At 36.8% G+C, this 18,891-nt stretch overlaps 1 protein-coding gene across 1 annotated transcript; it reads left to right on the top strand.

Annotated features, from left to right (window-relative positions):
- The first annotated feature begins 53 nt into the window (after positions 1 to 53).
- On the top strand, positions 54 to 3,383 carry LOC142231063 (uncharacterized). The gene has a single exon (XM_075301683.1). The coding sequence runs from the start codon at positions 54 to 56 to the stop codon at positions 3,381 to 3,383; it is 3,330 nt and encodes a 1,109-aa protein (XP_075157798.1).
- The last annotated feature ends 15,508 nt before the right edge of the window (positions 3,384 to 18,891 follow it).

Below are 18,891 nucleotides of genomic sequence, written 5' to 3'. Positions count from 1 at the left end.
CTTTTTGGGAACAAGAGGAGCTTTCGGAGCCTAGGAAGGCGACTCCTGAAGAAATGGTTTGTGAAGAGTTTTTTGTGAGGAATTGCACTCGTAGTTCTGATGGTAGGTATACCGTTGCTATGCCATTCAAGTCGCAATTGGCTGGACAATCTGCACCGACATTCGCTCATAGTGATTATAGTGCATTGAAACGTTTGAAGCAGGTCGAAAATCGATTCCTGCGGGAGCCTCGTTTTGCCTCAGAATATAGGAAGTTCATGGATGAGTACGAGTCGTTAGGGCACATGGTTAAGATAGGTCCTTATCCACAGGCGATTCATTCTAATGGTTATTTTTTGCCCCATCACGGCGTTGTTAGGGAAAGTAGTTCCACCACCAAGCTTCGTGTAGTTTTTGATGGAAGTAGTAGACGACTTCCACAAACTTCGCTGAATGATGAGTTGTATCCTGGCCCAGCCCTGCAAAATGACTTGCCGGCTATTATAACTAGATGGCGTCGATTTAGAATAGGTTTCCGATCGGATTTAGAAAAGATGTTTAGACAGATTCGGATTGTTGAGGATCAACAGCATTATCAGCAGATTCTTTGGCGCTCTGATTCTAGGATTTACGTTTATAGGCTACAGACTGTAACATATGGCACGGCGTCTGCCCCTTATCTATCTATCAGGGTTCTTCACCAGTTGGCTCAGGACGAAGTTGGGAAATATCCTGAGGCTTGTTCTATTTTAATGTCTGACACCTACGTCGACGATATCATCTCTGGCGCTGACTCAGAGTCTGAGGCCAAATATATTCAAGGACAATTGGTTTCACTTTTAGCAGCAGGTGGTTTTAATTTACGCAAGTGGATTTCTAATTCTAGAGAGCTGATGGCTCATATACCAGAAGATTTTCGTGAAAGGACTGATACTCTGGATTTGAATGAGGCTAATGTTGTGAAAGCGTTAGGTTTGGCTTGGAATACGGAACAAGATTCTTTTTCTTTTCATGTAAATTTCGAGTCTCAGTGTGAGGTTACGAAATGTAGTTTGCTTTCTGACGCTTCGAAATTATATGACCCACTAGGCTGGCTAGCTCCAGTTACTATTAATGCAAAGATTGCATTTCAGAAGCTTTGGCTGGAGGGCATAGATTGGAGGGACAGGGTGTCCGCTGAAATGAATGCTTATTGGAATCGTTATATCTCCGATTTGAAGGTCTTGGAGCAGATTTCTATACCCCGCTGGGTTAATTGTTCTCTACAAAGCCGCCTCGAACTACATGGGTTCTGCGATGCTTCGCAATCAGCTTTTGCTGCAGTTGTCTATATTAGGGTTGTTGGTGTGAACGGTTCTGGCTCAGTTTTCCTTCTTCAGTCGAAGACAAAGGTAGCACCACTTAAAGTACTGTCAATTCCAAAGTTGGAATTATGTGGGGCACGATTGCTTGCGAGATTTATGTCTAAAGTTAGGAAGTCACTAGAACGGGAGATTCTAGGTGTCTATTATTGGACGGACAGTATTACGGTGCTATGTTGGCTCAGAGGTGAGTCATCTAAGTGGAGCGTTTTCGTAGGAAATCGTGTGAGTGAGATTCAGCAGCATTCTAATATTTCTCAATGGCGCTATATTTCTACTAAGGATAATCCTGCTGACTGTGCTTCCCGCGGCATAACTCCTAGTGAATTGACTGTACATGACTTATGGTGGTCAGGTCCTAGTTGGTTATCTCTTCCTCAAACTCTTTGGCCCAAACAACCCGATAATTCTTACGAAACAGATCTTGAGATTCGAAAATCGTCCATAACTGTGAATGTCGCGTCTAGATCCGAATATCCGGATATATTATCTAAATTTTCTTCACTGTCGAAACTGACAAGAGTTACAGCTTATATTTTGCGATTCGTTCATAATTCCAAAGTTCATGACGCGCATAAAAGATATACGGGTTTCCTCAAAACCACTGAAATAAATAACGCGCTTCAAGCCCTTATACTTGCTTCTCAACCTGTCGATTTTTTCGAGGATATTGTGCAGCTGCGAAAAGGAGAAACAGTTCATTCCAGTAGCAGTATAAGAATTCTTTGTCCCTTTATTGATGAAAAGGGTGTAATTAGAGTTGGAGGACGCCTAAGAAAAGCTAAGTTTCACTATGATTTTAAACACCCAATTCTTCTGTCCAAACACAATCCTTTGTCTTGTCTAATATTTGCAGACGCCCATGTCAAAACACTACATGGCGGTCTCATCCAAATGCAAGCATATGTGGCTCGTAAATTCTGGATTCTTTCTGCCCGAAATCTCGCTAAACTGATTCTGCGCAACTGCGTCACTTGTTTCAAATATAAGGCCCAATCTGCACAACAAATTATGGGTGATCTCCCTGCCGTACGATTGCAGCCTTGTCGCCCGTTTAAGCATAGCGGAGTTGACTATGCTGGGCCCATAACTATCAAACAATCTACCGCAAGAAACTCGGTTACCACGAAAGGATACATATGCCTCTTCATTTGTATGGTCACTAAAGCCATACATCTCGAAGCCGTCACTACTCTGTCCACAGACTCATTTATAGCAGCGTTTAGAAGATTTACTTCTCGTCGTGGAATGTGTTCTGAACTCTACTCTGACTGTGGCACAAATTTCATCGGTGCTAACAAGGAACTACAAATATTACACCGAAGAAATCGTGATTCACTTCCCGATGAGCTCGTGGATATGTTATCCACTAATGGCACAAACTGGCACTTTATTCCACCGGCCTCTCCAAATTTTGGTGGCTTATGGGAGGCCGGTGTAAAATCCACGAAACATCACCTTAAACGTATCATGAGTAATAGAATTCTTACTTTTGAAGAATTAACAACACTATTAGCCCAAATCGAGGGTTGTTTAAACTCTAGACCGCTGTGCCCCCTGTCTTCTGACCCATCAGATAATGAGGCGTTAACCCCGGCTCATTTTCTCGTTGGAGAACCAATCCTGAATGTGCCCCATGAAAGTTTACTCGATTGCTCTGTGGACAGGTTATCTCGGTGGAAAGTTGTGGAGTTGCTTAAACAACAGTTTTGGAAACGATGGTCATCAGAATATGTCAACCGACTTCAGTCTCGCCCGAAATGGTTAAAGCCACAGCAAAATGTTGAAATTGGTGATCTTGTGCTTGTGTTTGATGAGAGAATCCCACCTGGACAATGGCCCCTCGGAAGAGTCACTGACGTCCATCCTGGTGCTGATGGTCGGGTTCGTGTGGTATCTCTCAAGTCAAATGGCAAAGTCTACAAACGTCCTGTCTCGAAAATAGCCGTTCTACCCGTCAAAGAAAACTTTCAATTGACAGAAGGTCAGAAAAAGAGTTGCTGTGAGTCGAGGCACAGCCAGGTTATCTCTGAAACCGAATAAAATACCTCCATTGTCGTCCTGGCCCTATGTCAAGAACAGTTGTTCTTTGTGCGGGGGGAAATGTTGAAGAATCAATATTTTTGATTATTAATTTATCCTACTAATTTTATATAATTTTTCTCAATTATTTTTATGATTCAATTTGTTTTAATATTTTCATTTAATTTCTTTATTATTTACATTATCATTCAATTTCACATATTTTCTGTTCCACCCTAACAAACGCTATCCCCAAATGCATCAACGACCCAACATCAATTTCAAACAGCTGTTACGGTGCAGTGTTGTCGTTGTTGTTGTTCGATATTGTTTTGGTTGGAGTGACTGTCTATTCGACATAAACAAAACAACAACAACACTGTTACACGTGATGATTTTTGGAGTCGTTGATTTGCACTCTTCTTTGTTTGTCACAACTCTTTAATTCAAGGCCACAGGCTATGTGGTCAGTGATCTCTTATTTTACCATTGATGTTGTTGGTGTTCTTTTCTATTGCATATTTGGGGATCATAAAAAACGGAATTCATGAAATCGATGGCCCTTTTTGCAATAGAAAAAGAAATCAATAACACAGTCTAATGGAAGAGATCACCGAAGAACATAACTGCCTTGCTGCTTATCGGTCGCATTTCGCGAAGTTTTTTTTGGACTTTATTTTTTTCGTTGAAAACAGAAAACAAGTGAAAAAATATAAATTACTGATGCTTAAGACTAGTGGAAAGGAAATTGAATTGCTGTTAAATTAAATCAATATTACTAAACTAAATAAATTATTTTTGTTGGAATTAAAGAAGAAAAAAAACCTAAAATCATTTAAACTTGTAAAATTAAAATCTTGCTAATTTATAAAATAACTAAAAAATCTACAATAATCAAAATTAAAGCAAAACTGTTAGATATAAGTGAAATCAAAATCTCAATAAAACTGAAGTTTAAATTAAATTAATTAAAACTGAAATCAATAGTGTCATTTTTTTGCGTTGACTGAAAAATAAAAAGAATTACTCCTACAGGTGGATTTTTCAATTTTGGGCAAAAAAAGTTCTTCATATAAAAATTTCAATTTTTTTAGGTTTTGGGTGGATTTTTCAATTTTTTGAGGGTGGTCACGAATTAAAGTCCTTTTCCTCTGAGACGCATATTTAAGGAGGTATGGCCAAAAGAAGTTTTTCATATAAAAATTTGAAGTTTTTAGGTTTTGGGTGGATTTTTAAATTTTGTGGGGGTGGTCACGAATTAAAGTACTTTTTCGCTCTAGGACGCATATTTAAGAAGTGTGGGCAAAAGAGGGTTTTCATATAAAAATGTTTTTTTTTTCGTGTTAGCCTGATACTGAAATAGGCAATTAACGTCCAAATGTAAGATATTTTAATTTTAAATTATTATTCGAGCTTTTATGGACAAATTAGATTAAGGAACCTGATTAATAGTAATTGAAAAGAAAACGCCAGTTACAAATCTATCTACCGAAAGAATTCTACATTAACCATTCTTCGTAAATTCTTCATTAAAACAACGAAACAACAAATACATAGTGCAATAAATAGAAAGAAGATAAAGATAATACAAACGCAATATATACAATAGCTTTAGTTTAGTCGATATCCAACTGTGATCTAGATAATAGGAAAACTCTGTGATATTTAGTTTTAAATCTGATTATTTTCAGCAAATGTTAAAAGTTTTGTATTTGTCGCATGTTATATGTTAGCGAATAAGAAAACTTTAAAAGTGCAATAGAAAATAACCTGACTAAAGGTTAAATGTAAGCGTATTTCCTTTTACTAACCAGTTGATATAATGATGTAAAATTAAAACTAATAATTGTTATATTATAAAAATTGCCAGATTCAATAAAGATACCATCCCTGAAGAAGCTGGAATCACCCAACGAAACGTTGGATAAAAAAATGGAATAGACTAATCTATTCGCATTAAAATACCTGACCTTAAAATCCCAAAAGTAACGACAGATGTCTAAAAAAAAGAAATTTTCATTCATTTTCGTAAATTTTACGAAGAACATTTTACGAACAAATGAAACATCTACGAAATATTCTACATTAATTTTTCTTCGTAAAAAGTTCGTACTTTTAACGAAACTTTCTTCAAATTTCATGACTTTTGTGAACAAGTTTGTACGAATTTATGAATATTTTACGTAACATTGCGTTAACATTTTTTCATAAAAACTTCGAAACTTTTTCTTTGAAATAACAAAGAAGTTTCATTGAAGTTGTAGAACTTTCGTTCGCGACATAAAATTGTCTTTGATAATGTGCTTGAGTGTATTCCGTTATTTAATTTTTTAATGCATGTCTATGCTACTTCTCGTTTGGGTGATAGGATGTTATGAATAAGAATGAGGCAACCAAACTGAAAATTATTCAAAAACTTAAGATGTAAAGTATTGATGACATTTTTCAAACTTGTTACTACAACCAGATGCACTTTGGACTTTAAATTTTTTTTCTAAAAGTTTGAACATTTTTCACAAAAAGTACGAACATTTTTCATAAAAAGTACGAAATTTTTTCATTAAAAGTACGTAACAAATTCATAAAAAGTATGAAAATTTTTCATAAAAAGTACGAAACAATTTCATAAAAAGAACGAAATTGGCGTTACATTTGTATGTAACGCCAAGAAGAAGTAGTCATAGACCCATCTCGTCTTAGAATTAAATTCTGAGTCGATTTTGCGATGTCAGTCTGTCTGTGTATTTTTGTGTGCAAAGTTCAGCTCGCAGTTTAAGTCCGATCGTCCTCAAATTTGGCATAGGGTTCTTTTTCAGCTCAAAGACTATCCCTATTGATTTTGGAAAAAATCGGTTCAGATTTAGATATAGCTGCCATATATATTTATAACCGATCTGTTCATAAATGACGTATTTATCAAACGATCTTCTTCCACTTTAGTATAATAGAATATTTTGTGAGTCTCGTTAATTTTGCAAAATATCAGTCAAATCGGTTCAGATTCAGATATAGCTCTCATATATGGCTTTCACCCGATTTACACTCCTACGGCCTCAGAGGCCAATCTTTTGTTTCGATTGACGTGAAATTTTGCACAGAGATTATAATTTACATTATAAATACGCGTACCGAATTTGGTTGAAATCGGTTCAGATTTAGATATAGCTCCCATATATATCTTTCGCTCGATATTGCCCCAGAGGCCAAAGTTTTACTCCGAGTTACGTACATTTTTGCACAAGAAGTATAACTAATATGATAAATATGCATACCGAATTTGGTTGAAATCGGTTCAAATTTAGATATAGCTCCCATATATATCTGTCGCCCGATTCACAATCATATGACTACCGTAGATCAAAATTTCCCGCCGATTTACTTAAAATTGTACACAAGGAATTGAAATAACATTTTTACTATGCAAGAAGAGCAGCGTATCAAAATTTTGCTCGGGCATCGCGAAAATCCGAGCTACTCGCACGCAAAGCTGGCAAAATCGCTAAAAATTGCCAAATCAACCGTTACAAATGTAATTAAAGTGTTTGGGGAACGTTTGTCGACAGCCAGGAAGTCTGGATCGGGGGGAAATCGAAAACCGGAAGCCGCTGAGACGACAAAGAAGTTGCCGGTAGTTTCAAGCGAAACCTTACCCTCTCTCTCCGAGATGCCGCAAATAAGCTGGGTGTATCGTCTACAACCGTGCATCGAGCCAAAAAACGAGCCGGACTATCGACTTACAAGAAGGTAGTGACTCCAAATCGTGATGATAAAATAAGTTCGCAAAGAAATATCTGGTTTGGCAAGCCATCTGTACCTGTGGCTTGAAAAGCAGCATTTTCATAGCTTCCGGGACTGTCGACCAAGAAATTTACGTGAAAGAGTGTTTGAATAAACGTCTGCTGCCTTTCCTGAAGAAACACGGTTGTTCCGTACTGTTTTGGCCGGATTTGGCATCTTGCCATTACGGTAAAAAGGCCATGGAGTTGTACGCCGCCAACAACGTGCAAGTGGTTCCCAAGGACAAGAACCCTCCCAACACGCCAGAGCTCCGCCCAATTGAGAAATACTGGGCTATTGTCAAGCGGAACCTAAAGAAGACCAAAAAACTGCTAAGGACGAGCAGCAGTTCAATGCAAATTGGCTTTCTGCGGCGAAGAAGGTGGACAAGGTGGCTGTACAAAATCTGATGGCAGATGTCAAGCGTTAGGCCCGGCAATTCGGATTTGGAAAAGCGAAAGCCTAACTGAATATTTTTTCTGAATTTTGTACTAATTGAACTTGAAAAAGAAATTTAATTTGATTTTTTAAATAAACGATTTCACCGATTTACACGCGTTTTCCCTTGACCAAATTTTGACCGTATCACCCTTTATATGTTCTTCCGATTTTAGCAAATATGACCAAAATTGCCACATGTTCCTTGTAAAATCGTCACTGTTAAGTCGAAAACTCGCAAAAATGATTCAAATTTACCTATACTCTAATTCGTATGTAAAGACCTATAAATCATAAATGCAAATTTGCGAAATTTTTGCAAATTATTTTTTGAATCTAGTAATTTAAATTTTGAATCTAGTAATTTTGTGAAATTTTAAAAAATTTTGTCCAAATCGGTTCAAATTAAAATATTTGTATATGGTAGTATAAACATTTATATATCTCCTAACAGATTTGAAGGTGATAAGATATGATAAGATCAACAAGTATATACGGCCGTAAGTTCGGCCAGGGCGAAGCTTATGTACACTGAAAAAAAGCATGCCCGGTTCCAAAGATTTTGTCTTTACCTTAAAAAATTTGGTATTGATTCCGAGCCACAGAAGCGGAGATTACAAGTAAGGATTATTTTAAGACACAATTCTCTTTTAAATTTGGGTTTTGTGTACTTACTTCTAGGAAGCAAATTTAAATTTTTCGCTTTCTCAGCTTTTTTTCTTCATACAACTTTACTTTCCAAGTTAAGACTCGACTTCCAGTAGAAATTATGCTACGTTTCAAGTAAAAAGCTTCTTTAAAATAAAGTGTTGAAAAACATGTCCTATATTTGAACGTCAAGAAGCAAAAAGACAACAAATTTAACGACAATTTCATTAAATTTAAAGAATTTTTCAGAATTATTAAAGTCAAGTTGACCTTAGCCCAAACATTTTTTCTTTCAGGTTATGATACCCATTTTTAAGCCAAATCACTTAATTATAAGGACAATACGACTTCATTGAAAAGTTTATCGACTTTTGGATAAGGAAAAAAACTTTATATTAGAGAAATGCGTCTTCTATGCTAAGCAAAATTTGCATTCGTATTTTAAAGTCACGAAATCTTTGATCTCACGACAATATTTTTTTCAGTGTACCCTCCAACATGGATTGCGTAGAAACTTCTTCTAAACACTGCCATCCACAATCGAATTACTTAAGTTGCGGTAACGCTTGCCGATGGCAAGGTATCTTAAAACCCACCATCTTGTAAATTGTATGTAAGTCCATACGTGGTATATATTAAATCAAAAAAGATCGATCCAATACGTATATAATTCAGTTTGACAAAGTAGACATAAAATTTTGACAAAATTTTCTACAGAAATAAAATTTTAACAAAATTTTCTATAGAAATAAAATTTTTACAAAATCTTCTATAGAAGTAAAAATTTTGACAAAATTTGCTATAGAAATAAAATTTTGGCAAAAATTTCTACAGAAATAAAATTTTAACAAAATTTTCTATAGAAATAAACTTTTGACAAAATTTTCTATAGAAATAAAATCTTGGTAAATTATTTTTGGTTCGAGTGGCAACCATGATTATGAACCGAATAAAATTTGAACAAAATTTTCTATAGAAATAAAATTTTGACAAAATTTTCTATAGAAATAAAATTTTGACAATGATGAAAATTTTATTATGAACCGAATAAAATTTTAACAAAATTTTCTATAGAAATAAAATTTTCACAAAATTTTCTATAGAAATAAACTTTTGACAAAAGTTTCTATAGAAATAAAATCTTGGTAGATTATTTTTGGCTCTAGTGGCAACCATGATTATGAACCGATATGGACCAATTTTTGTGTGATTGGACCAATTTTGGTATGGTTGTTAGCGACCATATACTAACACCACGTGCCTAATTTGAACCGGATCGGATGAATTTTGCTCCTCCAAGAGGCTCCGGAGGTCAAATCTGGAGAATGTTTTATATGGGGGCTATATATAATTATGGACCGATATGGACCAATTCTGGCACGGTTGTTAAAGATCATATACTAACACCATGTTCCAAATTACAACCGGATTGGATGAAATTTGCTTCTCTTGGATACTTCGCAAGCCAAATCTGGGGATCGGTTTATATGGGGGCTATATATAATTATGAACCGATGTGGACCAACTTTTGCATGGTTGTTAGAGACCATATACCAATATCATGTACCAAATTTCAGGCGGATCGGATGAAATTTGCTTCTCTTTGAGGTTCCGCAAGCCAAATCTGGGGATCGGTTTATATGGGCGCCATATATAATTATGGACCGATGTGGACCAATTTTTGCACGGTTATTAGAGACCATATACCAATACCATGTCCCAAATTTCAGCCGGATCGGATGCAAGTTGCTCCTCTTTGAGGCTTCGCAAGCCAAATCTGGAGATCGGTTTATATGGGGTCTATATATAATTATGGAACGATGTGGACCAATTTTTGCATGGTTGTTAGAGACCATATACCAACATCATGTACCAAACTTCAGCCGGATCGGATGAAATTTGCTTCTCTTTGAGGCTCCGCAAACCAAATCTGGAGATCGGTTTATATGGGGGCTATATATAATTATGGACCGATGTGGACCAATTTTTGCATGATTGTTATAGACCATATACCAACACCATGTACCAAATTTCAGCCGGATCGGATGAAATATGCTTCTCTTAGAGGCTCCACAATCCAAATCTGGGGGTCGGCTTATATGGGGGCTATATATAATTAAGGACCGATATGGACCAATTTTTGCATGGTTGTTAGAGACCATATACCAACATCATGTACAAAATTTCAGCCGGATCGGATGAAATTTTCTTCTCTTTGAGGCTCCGCAAGCCTAATCTGGGGATCGGTTTATATGGGGGCTATATATAATTATGGACCGATGTGAACCAATTTTTGCGTGGTTGTTAGAGACCATATACTAACACCATGTACCAAATTTCAGCCGGATCGGATGAAATTTGCTTCTCTTTTAGGCTCCGCAAGCCAAATCTGGAGATCGGTTTATATGGGGGCTATATATAATTATGGACCGATGTGAACCAATTTTTGCGTGGTTGTTAGAGACCATATACCAACACCACATACCAAATTTCAGCCGGATCGGATGAAATATGCTTCTGTTAGAGGCTCCACAAGCCAAATCTGAGGGTCCCTTTATATGGGGGCTATACGTAAAAGTGGACCGATATGGCCCATTTTCAATACCATCCGACCTACATCGATAACAACTACTTGTGCCAAGTTTCAAGTCGATAGCATGTTTCGTTCGGAAGTTAGCGTGATTTCAACAGACGGACGGACGGACGGACGGACATGCTTAGATCGACTCAGAATTTCACCACGACCCAGAATATATATACTTTATGGGGTCTTAGAGCAATATTTCGATGTGTTACAAACGGAATGACAAAGTTAATATACCCCCATCCTATGATGGAGGGTATAAAAATATTGATCCAATACGTATATAATTCAGTTTGACAAAGTAGACATAAAATTTTGACAAAATTTTCTACAGAAATAAAATTTTAACAAAATTTTCTATAGAAATAAGATTTTTACAAAATCTTCTATAGAAATAAAAATTTTGACAAAATTTTCTATAGAAATAAAATTTTGACAAAAATTTCTACAGAAATAAAATTTTAACAAAATTTTCTATAGAAATAAACTTTTGACAAAATTTTCTATAGAAATAAAATCTTGGTAAATTATTTTTGGCTCGAGTGGCAACCATGATTATGAACCGAATAAAATTTGAACAAAATTTTCTATAGAAATAAAATTTTGACAATGATGAAAATTTTATTATGAACCGAATAAAATTTTAACAAAATTTTCTCTAGAAATAAAATTTTGACAAAATTTTCTATAGAAACAAAATTGTGACAAAATTTTCTATAGAAATAAAATTTTGGTAAATTATTTTTGGCTCTAGTGGCTACCATTATTATGAACAGATATGGACCAATTTTTGAGTGATTGGACCAATTTTGGTATGGTTGTTAGCGACCATATACTAACACCACGTTCCTAATTTGAACCGGATCGGCACGGTTGTTAAAAATCATATACTAACACCATCTTCCAAATTACAACCGGATTGGATGAAATTTGCTTATCTTGGAGACCAAGCCAAATCTGGGGATCGGTTTATATGTGGGCTATATATAATTATGAACCGATGTGGACCATGTGCATGGTTATTAGAGACCATATACGCACGGACGGACGGACGGACGGACATGCTCAGATCGACTCAGAATTTCACCACGACCCAGAATATATATACTTTATGGGGTCTTAGAGCAATATTTCGATGTGTTACAAACGGAATAACAAAGTTAATATACCCCCTATCCTATGGTGGAGGGTATAAAAATGTACCTGTTTTTATACCCACCACCATAAAATGGTGACGGGGGTATAATAAGTTTGTCATTCCGTTTGTAACACATCGAAATATCGATTTCCGACTATATAAACAGTATTTTCTATCCGATTTGTCTGAAATTGAAAATCTAGAGGTATTTTAGGACCATAAGGAGTGTGTCGAAAATCGTGCGTATCGGTCCATGTTTTGATATAGCCCCCATAGAGACCGATCTCCCGATTTTGCTTCTTGGGCGTCTAGAAACTATATTTACCATCCGATTTGCCTGAAATTGGAAATCTAGAGGTATTGTGGGACCATAAAGAGGTGTGTCGAAAATGGTTCGCATCGGTCCATGTTTTGATATAGCCCCCATATAAACCAACCTCCCGATTTGGAGTCTTGGGCCTATAATAACCGTAGTTTTTATCCAATTTGCCTGAAATTGGAAATATAGAGGTATTTGGGGACCATAAACAGGTGTGCCGAAAATGGTGCTCATCGGTCCATGTTTTGGTATAGCCCCCAAATAGACTGGTATCCCGATTTTGCTTTTAGGGCTTCTAGAAACTATATTTACCATCCGATTTGCCTGAATTTGGAAATCTAGAGGTATTTGAGGACCGAAATGGTGCTCATCGGTCCATGTTTTGAAATAGCCCCATAGAGACTGATTTCCCGATTTTGCTTCCTTGGCTTCTAGAAACTATATTTTCTATTCGATTTTCCTGAAATTGAAAATCTAGTTCTTTTGGGACCATAAAAAGGTGTGGTATAGCCCCCATATAGACCGATTTCCCATTTTGCTTCTTGGGCTTCTAGAAACTATATTTACCATCCGCTTTGCCTGAAATTCTTGAGCTACAATAAACTGTATTTATTACATGATTTGCCTGAAATTCGAAATCTAGAGGTATTTTTAGACCACAAACAAGAGTGCCGAAATTGAGGTATATCGGTCCATTTTTTTGGTATAACCCTCATATAGACTGATCTCTCGATTTTTACTTCTTGGGCGTCTTGAAAATCTGAAGGAAATTGAAAATCTGGAGGTATTTTAAGATCACAAATATGTGAGTAGCAAATGGTGCCTATCGGTCCATGTTTTGGTATAGCCCCATATACACCGATCTCCCGACTTTATTTCTTGGGCTTCTAGAATCCGTAGTTTTTATCCGATTTGCTGGAAATTAGTAATCTATAATAAAATTTTAGACAAACGAAATTTCTTTTTCTTATAAAGTGTTTTCGTTTATTCCACGATTGTCTCTAAAATTTTTACAATTCTATATATTATCAAGTAACCCACTACGACGAAGAGTTTTCATAGTAAACTAAAGGGTGATTTGTTAAGAGCTTGATAACTTTTTTTTTAAAAAAACGCATAAAATTTGCAAAATCTCATCGGTTCTTTATTTGAAACGTTAGATTGGTCCATGACATTTACTTTTTGAAGATAATTTCATTTAAATGTTGACCGCGGCTGCGTCTTAGGTGGTCCATTCGGAAAGTCCAATTTTGGGCAACTTTTTCGAGCATTTCGGCCGGAATAGCCCGAATTTCTTCGGAAATGTTGTCTTCCAAAGCTGGAATAGTTGCTGGCTTATTTCTGTAGACTTTAGACTTGACGTAGCCCCACAAAAAATAGTCTAAAGGCGTCAAATCGCATGATCTTGGTGGCCAACTTACCGGCCCATTTCTTGAGATGAATTGTTCTCCGAAGTTTTCCCTCAAAATGGCCATAGAATCGCGAGCTGTGTGGCATGTAGCGCCATCTTGTTGAAACCACATGTCAACCAAGTTCAGTTCTTCCATTTTTGGCAACAAAAAGTTTGTTAGCATCGAACGATAGCGATCGCCATTCACCGTAACGTTGCGTCCAACAGCATCTTTGAAAAAATACGGTCCAATGATTCCACCAGCGTACAAACCACACCAAACAGTGCATTTTTCGGGATGCATGGGCAGTTCTTGAACGGCTTCTGGTTGCTCTTCACTCCAAATGCGGCAATTTTGCTTATTTACGTAGCCATTCAACCAGAAATGAGCCTCATCGCTGAACAAAATTTGTCGATAAAAAAGCGGATTTTCTGCCAACTTTTCTAGGGCCCATTCACTGAAAATTCGACGTTGTGGCAGATCGTTCGGCTTCAGTTCTTGCACGAGCTGTATTTTATACGGTTTTACACCAAGATCTTTGCGTAAAATCTTCCATGTGGTCGAATAACACAAACCCAATTGCTGCGAACGGCGACGAATCGACATTTCACGGTCTTCAGCAACACTCTCAGAAACAGACGCAATATTCTCTTCTGTACGCACTGTACGCATTCGTGTGGTTGGTTTAATGTCCAATAAAGTAAACTGAGTGCGAAACTTGGTCACAATCGCATTAATTGTTTGCTCACTTGGTCGATTATGTAGACCATAAATCGGACGTAAAGCGCGAAACACATTTCGAACCGAACACTGATTTTGGTAATAAAATTCAATGATTTGCAAGCGTTGCTCGTTAGTAAGTCTATCCATGATGAAATGTCAAAGCATACTGAGCATCTTTCTCTTTGACACCATGTCTGAAATCCCACGTGATCTGTCAAATACTAATGCATGAAAATCCTTTGGTATAACCCTCATATAGACTGATCTCTCGATTTTTACTTCTTGGGCGTCTTGAAAATCTGAAGGAAATTGAAAATCTGGAGGTATTTTAAGATCACAAATATGTGAGTAGCAAATGGTGCCTATCGGTCCATGTTTTGGTATAGCCCCATATACACCGATCTCCCGACTTTATTTCTTGGGCTTCTAGAATCCGTAGTTTTTATCCGATTTGCTGGAAATTAGTAATCTATAATAAAATTTTAGACAAACGAAATTTCTTTTTCTTATAAAGTGTTTTCGTTTATTCCACGATTGTCTCTAAAATTTTTACAATTCTATATATTATCAAGTAACCCACTACGACGAAGAGTTTTCATAGTAAACTAAAGGGTGATTTGTTAAGAGCTTGATAACTTTTTTTTTTAAAAAAACGCATAAAATTTGCAAAACCTCATCGGTTCTTTATTTGAAACGTTAGATTGGTCCATGACATTTACTTTTTGAAGATAATTTCATTTAAATGTTGACCGCGGCTGCGTCTTAGGTGGTCCATTCGGAAAGTCCAATTTTGGGCAACTTTTTCGAGCATTTCGGCCGGAATAGCCCGAATTTCTTCGGAAATGTTGTCTTCCAAAGCTGGAATAGTTGCTGGCTTATTTCTGTAGACTTTAGACTTGACGTAGCCCCACAAAAAATAGTCTAAAGGCGTCAAATCGCATGATCTTGGTGGCCAACTTACCGGTCCATTTCTTGAGATGAATTGTTCTCCGAAGTTTTCCCTCAAAATGGCCATAGAATCGCGAGCTGTGTGGCATGTAGCGCCATCTTGTTGAAACCACATGTCAACCAAGTTCAGTTCTTCCATTTTTGGCAACAAAAAGTTTGTTAGCATCGAACGATAGCGATCGCCATTCACCGTAACGTTGCGTCCAACAGCATCTTTGAAAAAATACGGTCCAATGATTCCACCAGCGTACAAACCACACCAAACAGTGCATTTTTCGGGATGCATGGGCAGTTCTTGAACGGCTTCTGGTTGCTCTTCACTCCAAATGCGGCAATTTTGCTTATTTACGTAGCCATTCAACCAGAAATGAGCCTCATCGCTGAACAAAATTTGTCGATAAAAAAGCGGATTTTCTGCCAACTTTTCTAGGGCCCATTCACTGAAAATTCGACGTTGTGGCAGATCGTTCGGCTTCAGTTCTTGCACGAGCTGTATTTTATACGGTTTTACACCAAGATCTTTGCGTAAAATCTTCCATGTGGTCGAATAACACAAACCCAATTGCTGCGAACGGCGACGAATCGACATTTCACGGTCTTCAGCAACACTCTCAGAAACAGACGCAATATTCTCTTCTGTACGCACTGTACGCATTCGTGTGGTTGGTTTAATGTCCAATAAAGTAAACTGAGTGCGAAACTTGGTCACAATCGCATTAATTGTTTGCTCACTTGGTCGATTATGTAGACCATAAATCGGACGTAAAGCGCGAAACACATTTCGAACCGAACACTGATTTTGGTAATAAAATTCAATGATTTGCAAGCGTTGCTCGTTAGTAAGTCTATTCATGATGAAATGTCAAAGCATACTGAGCATCTTTCTCTTTGACACCATGTCTGAAATCCCACGTGATCTGTCAAATACTAATGCATGAAAATCCTAACCTCAAAAGAATCACCCTTTATTATACTTGATTCATGGTGGTGGGTATTTAAAATTCGGCCCGGCCGAATTTACTGCTGTATATACTTGTTTGTTCTGCATTTTGCTATATGGATCATTTATTTTTATTTGCAGTTACACGATGTCTGCTTTTGTATATTTGATGGGCACGAAGTAAATATGGAATAATTACTTATTGTTGAAATTGAAAAAAAGAGTGTGTAAAAATATATGATGTTTGCTTGAACGGCATTATAAATACAAATAAACAATGAATTAGTTTATAAATGAATAAAAACAAATAAATTTAATTTTGTGTTTTCTTTTCTCAAGTGGCGTCCTTTTTGCGACTATGAAAAAAGTTTTTTCATGTAGATCAAAACATTTTAAGTTGTGACCATGTTCTTTTAACTAGGAGACAAACATTTTGAATGAATACCATAACATTTTAAATCGTGACCATTGTCTTTTCATTCAAATAAAATTCTTTTTATCAATATAATAACATTTTAGATGAGGACAATTATATTTTTCTTAGAACCATGTTCACTGAGCCAACATGGTTGCAGGTTAAAATGTTACATGGTCGCCGCAAAAATAGCTCCTAACATATTATTTTGCTCTTCGAATATGATTGTGACAATCATGTTTCTTCTCTGCGTGTGGCTTTGTGCAATTTACTCTTTAAGTACATTGAATCCAACCGCATTGAATTTATATGGCAGCGTTTCAAAACTGTAATCAAAACAATTTCGCCTAGTTTATGTCACAAATTTTCTTGTCTTGGAATTAACACCACAATATAACACCTATATCACGTACAACGAAAAGGGAATTTATTCTTAGGAACTTTATAAATTTAAATTTGCTGATTAATAATAAACACAGTGGCAAATGAAAATTTTCACTTTCACCTATGGGTGTATATCCTCTCCCCTTGACCCCTGAATAAAGACTTGTACCTGAATGTTTTCATTTCTTGGTCGAGTTCGTGTGTAACTGTTTCAGTTATTCCATACACGTCTCTATTGGATTTAGTATAAGACGAATGAAGTAAGCCGAATGCTATTGGGCAGGAGCAAACTAATTGTAATTCATCTCATGTAAGGTTATTTGCGCAAAATTTTATCCTGTTGTTGTTAAAAATTGTAACCGAAAATGGATAACAAAACACCTCAAACAAATGCCTGCTCACTTACATTGGGTTGTGTCACTATCTATAAAATTTCTAGCTAGAACCATATTTTCTAAGAAGGAAATATACGTGCATATGTCGACCCTAAATTTTGTGTGTTCCATGTATTTTTTTTTTTTTTCATTACAGTATAAAGTTGTAATCTGCATTAAAATTCGACTACCAGAAATATTAATCCAAGTCCCCATATTATATATGCCGACCTGCCAATGATTGTAATCAAGAGGTGTGCGCTTCACACGAAATTCTGTGACAGGCGTGATTCACGCGTCAATCACGTCAGTCGTGAACAAAATCCATAGCAACTCTCGTGAATGTGCGTGAATGGGACTAAAATAAATATGTCATGCTTGAGCGTGCGTGAGTAATAAAATCGGTTCGTGAATGTGCGCGAATAAAATTTCTGCTAAATCACTGCTAAATTAAGATTTAATTTATAATCGTATGTTAACTGAAATTAATTTAGCTCTCGAACTATATTCTTTTTATACCCTCCACCATAGGATGGGGGTATATTAACTTTGCCATTCCGTTTGTAACACATCGAAATATTGCTCTAAGACCCCATAAAGTATATATATTCTGGGACGTGGTGAAATTCTGAGTCGATCTGAGCATGTCCGTCCGTCCGTCTGTTGAAATCACGCTAACTTCCGAACGAAACAAGCTATCGACTTGAAACTTGGCACAAGTAGTTGTTATTGATGTAGGTCGGATGGTATTGCAAATGGGCCGTATCGGTCCATTTTTACGTATAGCCCCCATATAAACGGACCCCCAAATTTGGCTTGCGAGGCCTCTAAGAGAAGCAAATTTCATCCGATCCGGCTGAAATGTGGTACATGGTGTTAGTATATGGTCTCTAACAACCATGCAAAAATTGGTCCACATCGGTCATAATTATATATAGCCGCCATATAAACCGAACCCCCGATTTGGCTTGCCAGGCCTCTAAGAGAAACAAATTTCATCCGATCCGGCTGAAATTTGGTACATGGTGTTAGTATTTGGTCTCTAACAACCATGCAAAAATTGGTCCACATCGGTCCATAATTATATATAGCCCCCATATAAACAGATCCCCCGATTTGGCTTGCCAGGCCTCTAAGAGAAGCAAATTTCATCCGATCCGGCTGAAATTTGGTATATGGTGTTAGTATTTGGTCTCTAACAACCATGCAAAAATTGGTCCACATCGGTCCATAATTATATATAGCCCCCATATAAACCGATCCCCAGATTTGACCTCCGGAGCCCCTTGGAAGAGCAAAATTCATCCGATTCGGTTGAAATTTGGCACGTGATGTTAGTATATGGTATCCAACAACCATGCAGGAATTGGTTCATATCAGTGCATAATTATATATAGCACCCATATAAACCGATCCCCAGATTTGACCTCCGGTGCCTTTTGGAGAAGCA

Source organism: Haematobia irritans, chromosome 3 (genome assembly GCF_050003625.1).
Source record: "Haematobia irritans isolate KBUSLIRL chromosome 3, ASM5000362v1, whole genome shotgun sequence".
Classification (NCBI taxonomy): domain Eukaryota; kingdom Metazoa; phylum Arthropoda; class Insecta; order Diptera; family Muscidae; genus Haematobia; species Haematobia irritans.
This window is presented reverse-complemented; position numbering and strand designations above follow the sequence as displayed.